Here is an 8,710-nt window from a genome sequence, read left to right as displayed (position 1 = left end):
GCCAACTAAACAGACTTTTTGGGGATTTAAAGAAGGACTTTATTAAACAAAGGGACCATTTGTTATGTAGCTGGGACCCTTGTGATTGCAAACAGAGGAAGATCTTCAAAGGTAAGTGATTTATTTTATCGCTATTTCTGACTTTCGTGACGCTTCTGCTTGTTTGGAAAATGTTTAATGCTTTTGTATGCGGGCGCTGTCCTCAGATAATCGCATGGTGTGCTTTCACAGTAAAGTATTTTTGAAATCTGACAAAGCGGCTGGATTAACAAGAAGTTAAGCTTTTAAACGATGTAAGACACTTGTATTTTCATGAATGTTTAATATTACAAATGTTGTATTTTGAATTTCGCGCTCTGCAATTTCACCGGATGTTGTCGAGGTGGGGCGCTAGCGGCACGCCTATCCCAAAGAAGATTTATAACCTCATAGTCAACGTTTGATTTCAAATCTAAACTTTTGGAGTATAGAGCCAAAAGAAGAAAACATGCCTTACTCTGAAGGTAGGTCAGAGTAAATAACACTCCTGTGGTTTAGCTGAAGGTAGGTCAGAGTAAATAACACTCCTGTGGTTTAGCTGAAGGTAGGTCAGAGTAAGTAACACTACTGTGGTTTAGCTGAAGGTAGGTCAGAGTAAATAACACTCCTGTGGTTTAGCTGAAAGTAGGTCAGAGTAAGTAACACTCCTGTGGTTTAGCTGAAGGTAGGTCAGAGTAAGTAACACTCCTGTGGTTTAGCTGAAGGTAGGTCAGAGTAAGTAACACTCCTGTGGTTTAGCTGAAGGTAGGTCAGAGTAAATAACATTCCTGTCTTTTAACTGAAGGTAGGTCAGAGTAAATAACACTCCTGTGGTTTAGCTGAAAGTAGGTCAGAGTAAGTAACACTCCTGTGGTTTAACTGAAGGTAGGTCAGAGTAAGTAACACTCCTGTGGTTTAACTGAAGGTAGGTCAGAGTAAATAACACTCTTGAATTTCGCGCTCTGCAATTTCACCGGATGTTGTCGAGGTGGGGCGCTAGCGGCACGCCTATCCCAAAGAAGATTTATAACCTCATAGTCAACGTTTGATTTCAAATCTAAACTTTTGGAGTATAGAGCCAAAAGAAGAAAACATGCCTTACTCTGAAGGTAGGTCAGAGTAAATAACACTCCTGTGGTTTAGCTGAAGGTAGGTCAGAGTAAATAACACTCCTGTGGTTTAGCTGAAGGTAGGTCAGAGTAAGTAACACTACTGTGGTTTAGCTGAAGGTAGGTCAGAGTAAATAACACTCCTGTGGTTTAGCTGAAAGTAGGTCAGAGTAAGTAACACTCCTGTGGTTTAGCTGAAGGTAGGTCAGAGTAAGTAACACTCCTGTGGTTTAGCTGAAGGTAGGTCAGAGTAAGTAACACTCCTGTGGTTTAACTGAAGGTAGGTCAGAGTAAATAACACTCCTGTGGTTTAACTGAAGGTAGGTCAGAGTAAATAACACTCCTGTGGTTTAACTGAAAGTATGTCAGAGTAAATAACACTCCTGTGGTTTAACTGAAGGTGGGTCAGAGTAAGTAACACTCCTGTGGTTTAACTGAAAGTAGGTCAGAATAAATAACACTCCTGTGGTTTAACTGAAAGTAGGTCAGAGTAAATAACACTCCTGTGGTTTAACTGAAAGTAGGTCAGAGTAAATAACACTCCTGTGGTTTAACTGAAAGTAGGCCAGAGTAAATAACACTCCTGTGGTTTAACTGAAAGTAGGTCAGAGTAAATAACACTCCTGTGGTTTAACTGAAAGTAGGTCAGAGTAAATAACACTCCTGTGGTTTAACTGAAAGTAGGTCAGAGTAAATAACATTCATGTCTTTTAACTGAAGGTAGGTCAGAGTAAATAACACTCCTGTGGTTTAGCTGAAAGTAGGTCAGAGTAAGTAACACTCCTGTGGTTTAACTGAAGGTAGGTCAGAGTAAGTAACACTCCTGTGGTTTAACTGAAGGTAGGTCAGAGTAAATAACACTCCTGTGGTTTAGCTGAAGGTAGGTCAGAGTAAATAACACTCCTGTGGTTCAACTGAAGGTGGGTCAGAGTAAGTAACACTCCTGTGGTTTAACTGAAAGTAGGTCAGAGTAAATAACACTCCTGTGGTTTAACTGAAGGTTGGTCAGAGTAAATAACACTCCTGTGGTTTAACTGAAAGTAGGTCAGAGTAAATAACACTCCTGTGGTTTAACTGAAGGTAGGTCAGAGTAAATAGCACTCCTGTGGTTTAGCTGAAGGTAGGTCAGAGTAAATAACACTCCTGTGGTTTAGCTGAAAGTAGGTCAGAGTAAGTAACACTCCTGTGGTTTAACTGAAGGTAGGTCAGAGTAAATAACACTCCTGTGGTTTAGCTGAAGGTACGTCAGAGTAAGTAACACTCCTGTGGTTTAGCTGAAAGTAGGTCAGAGTAAGTAACACTCCTGTGGTTTAGCTGAAAGTAGGTCAGAGTAAATAACACTCCTGTGGTTTAACTGAAGGTAGGTCAGAGTAAGTAACACTCCTGTGGTTTAGCTGAAGGTAGGTCAGAGTAAGTAACACTCCTGTGGTTTAGCTGAAAGTAGGTCAGAGTAAATAACACTCCTGTGGTTTAACTGAAGGTAGGTCAGAGTAAGTAACACTCCTGTGGTTTAACTGAAAGTAGGTCAGAGTAAATAACACTCCTGTGGTTTAACTGAAAGTAGGTCAGAGTAAATAACACTCCTGTGGTTTAACTGAAAGTAGGCCAGAGTAAATAACACTCCTGTGGTTTAACTGAAAGTAGGTCAGAGTAAATAACACTCCTGTGGTTTAACTGAAAGTAGGTCAGAGTAAATAACACTCCTGTGGTTTAACTGAAAGTAGGTCAGAGTAAATAACATTCATGTCTTTTAACTGAAGGTAGGTCAGAGTAAATAACACTCCTGTGGTTTAGCTGAAAGTAGGTCAGAGTAAGTAACACTCCTGTGGTTTAACTGAAGGTAGGTCAGAGTAAGTAACACTCCTGTGGTTTAACTGAAGGTAGGTCAGAGTAAATAACACTCCTGTGGTTTAGCTGAAGGTAGGTCAGAGTAAATAACACTCCTGTGGTTCAACTGAAGGTGGGTCAGAGTAAGTAACACTCCTGTGGTTTAACTGAAAGTAGGTCAGAGTAAATAACACTCCTGTGGTTTAACTGAAGGTTGGTCAGAGTAAATAACACTCCTGTGGTTTAACTGAAAGTAGGTCAGAGTAAATAACACTCCTGTGGTTTAACTGAAGGTAGGTCAGAGTAAATAGCACTCCTGTGGTTTAGCTGAAGGTAGGTCAGAGTAAATAACACTCCTGTGGTTTAGCTGAAAGTAGGTCAGAGTAAGTAACACTCCTGTGGTTTAACTGAAGGTAGGTCAGAGTAAATAACACTCCTGTGGTTTAGCTGAAGGTACGTCAGAGTAAGTAACACTCCTGTGGTTTAGCTGAAAGTAGGTCAGAGTAAGTAACACTCCTGTGGTTTAGCTGAAAGTAGGTCAGAGTAAATAACACTCCTGTGGTTTAACTGAAGGTAGGTCAGAGTAAGTAACACTCCTGTGGTTTAGCTGAAGGTAGGTCAGAGTAAGTAACACTCCTGTGGTTTAGCTGAAAGTAGGTCAGAGTAAATAACACTCCTGTGGTTTAACTGAAGGTAGGTCAGAGTAAGTAACACTCCTGTGGTTTAGCTGAAAGTAGGTCAGAGTAAGTAACTGGCTGCCAAGTGGGCGTCATATCACTGTTCTGTCTCTGGCATATCATGTTGCCAAGTACATTGCTAGTGAATGACCAGTCCTTTAGAGTACTGGTAGGGAGCGGCATGGAATCCTGGGTAGGGAGCCATGTTTGGCTGAATCTATTTAACATTTACAAGAGCCATGATGATGCCATCTCATGACTGGTGGACCTATTTACCTTTGACCATACAGCTGAGCACAGGTCATGGGGGATTGCCTGTTTTACTCCTGTGTGTGTGTGTGTGTGTGTGTGTGTGTGTGTGAGGATATCCATCCTCCTCCATCAGCTGTGTGTCCTCTGCAGGGAAGTGTTTCTCTCCAGCACTCTTCAGACGACTAGAAAGCAAACAAACACGTTCAGATCTAACTGCTCAACAAAAAAAACATCTTTAAACAAGTAAGGCCTCTTTGATACCCAGATATTCTACTGTATAAAGAGAGACACAGGTGGTGTTTTCATTAAGAAGAAAAGACTTCCTCTGCTTTTCCCAGAATCCTGTGTTGTTTCTCCCAGCAGGCTCTGCGCCCTGTCAGCCCATTGGGTGGTGTGGCCCGGGGAGAGATGGAAGGGGGCGGAGGAAGGGGTTAGAGGTCACAATACTATTTCCTTTTCTTCCCACCTGTCAAGTTATTTTCAGATCAGTGCAGATGTGGAAAGGGGGTGACACATTGGCCGTGTTCAAGAGCATCAAAACGACTGCAGGTGACTGCTAACTGATGAATCTACAAATCAGAAATAACACTCCTTATTATTTGTATATCAGTCAGTCAGTCACAATGTGCGTTTTTGATTCTCTCGAACACAGCCATTCCAAATGCACATACACACGTGTGTGTCCTCCTGCTGGTGTGTTCGAGCGTTAAGCCTAACGAAGCCGACCGTAGACGAAAGTCGGAGAGTGAAGTTGGGGGTAGGAGGACCTGCGACAGCCGAAGGTCATACAGTGTAAGGGTTTTCTAACAGCAAGGCTCATATCAATAGGGCAGTGTCAACATAGCTGCTATTGTTGTTTTTTAAAATGTATTTATAAATATCCAAATAAACTTTTCTAACCCTAACCCATATCACACACTCATAAATGAAAAACATAACATGTGTACAATTCATTGGCTAGAGAGACTTTCATTTGTATCCCCTGTAGCTTTAGAATCCTGGCAATGTTGGTTCCTGTTTCAGCCAGGTCTTTGGCCATGTTCACGTGGGTCAAACAAAAACATTGATTGACAAATAGCGCTTCCCAAAATGCAGGTGATGGCTGAGAAGTAACTGCAGCGACTTGAAGGCGACTTCATAAAAAACAGATTTTTGTCAAGTGAATTCAGTCGACATGTCGTCGCAAGTCTTTTTATAACCATAATGCAACACACTTTGAAAGGCCAACTTTGTTGATCAAACAATCGGTCATTTTCTTTCCATCTAGTTTGCCACAGAATGGCTGATTTATATTTTAAAGATTTGTTCTATAGTGAATTAACCTGAACATTACCAACATTCATGAGCCTTGGTTGGCTCTGTAACTTTTTCTTGTAGACCTAAACACACAGCACATAGCCTCATTCTCTCTCATCACGCTGCTCCTTTCTCTCCCTCCCTCCAGGCGTTGGACAATGTCCCTCTGCTCTTCTACATCCTGGCATGTAGAAGAAGAAGACACGGGCGCATTGGATTGGATCACTTTTGTCAGGGTGGTGACCAACAATGATCCTGCCCTGACTAAAGTGATCCGCTCCATGCCCCGTGTCTTCTTCAGTATCTCTAACAGCCTCCAGACACTGATCTAAGGACAGTTTGGTGTTTTGGTCTTGATGGTTATGGTTTTGATTTTGGATTCATGAGCTGATTCTAAATCTGTGCCTAGGAGTATAAACGCCCTACGCAACAGACTAATGGAGAGGTAATTTATCGCCCTCTAGAGGATACTGAACAATACTGCATTGTCATAGTAGCTTGACCTCAAATAGCCAACATTGTTTTCCATAGAACACAGCATACCTTTAAGCATTCAGGCCAGAGGGGGTGTGTGGTATTGGCCAATATATACCCACCTTAAACGCTGTTCTTACGCACGACGGGAAGTGGAGTGCCTGGACACAGCCCCTAGCCATAGACCTATACCATAAACCCCTGAGGTGCCTTATTCATATTATAAACGGGTTACCAACATAATTAACAAGCATTTTGTCTCATACCCATGGTATATTGTCTGATATACACACCGCTGATATGCTGTTCCCGCCAATCAGCATCCTGGTCCCAAACTACCTGGTTTATAATAGGCTATAAATATAATTTGAACTGTATGGCGTTGTCTATAGCTAGATGTTGGCTAGAAGCACAACAAAGTTTGTGAAACTCGAATGGTTAAATCCATAATTGGTGATGGAGTAGGTCTACATTTAATCTGATTCAGCAATAATAACATGGCTAATCAGATTAGCAAACCCCGTTACAAATTTGTAACCTTATAGTAAGAAGTAAGAATATCTCTGGAGTCACTTCTAGACGGTTCTTTTCCATTCGTCATAACATGTTTCCCGTGAAACTCTCAGTGCCCATTCATTGGCTAACCTACCGGTTTGTTCTACGACTCTTAGATGACGATTGGTCCAAATAATGTACATCAAACAAAGTTTGCATTCTTATTGGTAAAATGTCTTAAGCCCCGCCCCCAGAAGTAATACATTATACTTTACCTCCCGGAGCAGTGCCACATATATCTGTGCTAGGGGAAACTTCACCCAAAGCCACTTTCTTAACACAGTTCCGTCCAACGTCACATTACAGCAGACATGGACCACATGATCAACTGGAAGGTAAGTCAGATATATTAATAAACGTCTATTCATTAGTTTATAGAACACAATGTTGTATTGTGTTCTATAAATCGTCCCTTATTCCGCTACGAGGTCGTTGATGTCTGGCAAGCTGCCCATCCTCTCCAATGTTGTTGTGACTTGATAGTGACACTTGCTATTTGCATGGACAGTGCAGTGTTACGTTTTAAGATATTTTTTATTCTCTGTTGTTGGTTAGCTACATTGTTATGAGTGCTTTGTACAGTGACGCATTTGCAACGTTTTTAGGATAGTCTTGCTATAAATACTGCAGCCTACGCAGCACGGTTTGGTCTAGTTCACGAGGGTCGTCTTGAGCAGGCGCTGCGCAGAGAAGCAGATCTAAAAGTCAGCTCATTTTACAAGTAACTGAATGGACAGGTTCTAATTATAAAAAGATCAGCTAATTTGGTGTGTGTGTGTGTGTGTGTGTGACTGACAGAAGACAGGCCTAGTATACGGATGGTTGCAGCTGTCCTGCCAACTATGGTGACTGTTTGGGTGTCAGCTGACTTCTAGTCTTTGGACTTTTTGGTGTGGGGGTAGGGGGGGGGGGGGGGGGGGGGGGTCGGTGTAGTATTTTGGTCCCTTGTGGAATTCTAGAGCAGTGGTTCTCAACCAGGGAATCCACAGGGGGTACCTGAGAAGGCTCATGAGACCATAGGCTTACTGGTAAAATGCACGAGAGGGTACTTCAGAGGTACTCCGGGCAGAGCAAAATTCAGTTGGTGGTACAGTAACCGAAAAAGGTTGGGAACCGTTGTTCTAGAGTGTTCCTTCCTTGAGGGATGGTAAGAGGGGCTGGTGGAGAGTGACTTGGTCCTCTACTTGGTCCACTGTGCAATTGAGCATGACAGAGGATTATATTAAGTCGGACAACTTTGTTGGTCAAACAAGCACTCATTTTCTTTCCATCTAGTTTGCCACAGAATGGCTGATTTATATTTTATAGATTTGTTCTATAGTGAATTAACCTGTACATTACCAGCCTTCATGAGCTTTCATGACCTAAACACACAGCACATAGCCTCATTCTCTCTCTCTCTCATCACCCTGCTCCTTTCTATCTCTCCCTCCCTCCAGGCGTTGGACAATGTCCCTCTGCTCTTCTACATCTTGGCATTGAAGACCCTGGTCTTGTGTCTGGGCTTCGCTGGAGTGAAGATCTATCAGGCTAAGAAGGAAGAGGCCAAGCTGAAGATACAGAGGGCAGAGCAGAGGAGGATAGCGGAGCAGGTGCAGGAGCTCCTGGATAACGAGCTCCTGGACAACAAGAAGGATGACTGACCCGGAGGAACAAGGGAGAGTGTGAGGAGATGAAAGGTGAAAGTGAATACAATACAAAATGAGTCCATTTGGAAATCAGTCAGCAACATAGACTGGGAGATAACAATGGGTGTTTCAAAGGGTATGATGCCTTAAAGTACAGTAGTTATTGGTCAGTTTGAGCTAAACATTTCCCCTCTTTCTTCCCAGGAACTACAGTATGTCACCTGACCAGACTGGGGACCTACATGCTCCAAGGATGGGGCGGAGCTCTGATTGGCTGGTCTGGGGAGGAAGTGTTGAGAATGTCTAGTTCCTGTTGGACAGTACTCACCCAGAACAGGCCTGGGGTCCTGGGCATTGCTGCGGGTGGCATTCTTTTCTTACACAAACTTTTAACTTCAGAGCCACCAGATGTTTTGTAAATAAAGACTGTTTTTGTACCTCTGTTGAAGCAGCCTTTCTTTGTCACATTTGATGTATAGAGCTGAATGTTGGAGACAGTGTTGTGATGGAGAGGTGGTCAGTCTATTGACTACACATCAGGGGGCATTTAATTTTTCCTGATCAAGGAGATGAGGAAGCCACTATAGCACTAAAGTCTGTTATCATGTTGATTGTTTTCCCTGGTTCGTCTGTATGATAAGTGTACTTTTGGTACTTATTTGAATGATTTTATAGATTTTTTAAAAACTTGATTATCTCCGTTAAGTGAAAAGCACTTAATCAAATGTATTATTAGACTATTGAGAAGTCTTAGTGGCTGTACGTGGCTCGGTTCCCTGCACATTGTACATTTGGCATTGGAACTGACCCTGTTTATAAAGCTTCCTCTTATTTCTGATGTTTTTCTAAAACAATTATTAGTTATTTTGATATT

General features: G+C 42.3%; 1 protein-coding gene across 1 annotated transcript; it reads left to right on the top strand.

Moving 5' to 3' along the window:
- Positions 1–6,402: 6,402 nt before the first annotated feature.
- On the top strand, positions 6,403–8,278 carry LOC139372460 (small integral membrane protein 11-like). Its single transcript, XM_071112184.1, has 3 exons — positions 6,403–6,543; positions 7,648–7,887; positions 8,041–8,278. Exons 1-2 carry the CDS (start codon positions 6,520–6,522, stop codon positions 7,849–7,851), a joined length of 228 nt encoding a protein of 75 aa, XP_070968285.1. The 5' UTR covers positions 6,403–6,519; the 3' UTR covers positions 7,852–7,887; positions 8,041–8,278.
- The last annotated feature ends 432 nt before the right edge of the window (positions 8,279–8,710 follow it).

The sequence above is a fragment of the Oncorhynchus clarkii genome, chromosome 18, assembly GCF_045791955.1.
Source record: "Oncorhynchus clarkii lewisi isolate Uvic-CL-2024 chromosome 18, UVic_Ocla_1.0, whole genome shotgun sequence".
Lineage (NCBI taxonomy): Eukaryota > Metazoa > Chordata > Actinopteri > Salmoniformes > Salmonidae > Oncorhynchus > Oncorhynchus clarkii.
Note: the sequence above shows the minus strand (reverse complement) of the source record. Positions and strands in the feature narration are given on the sequence as shown.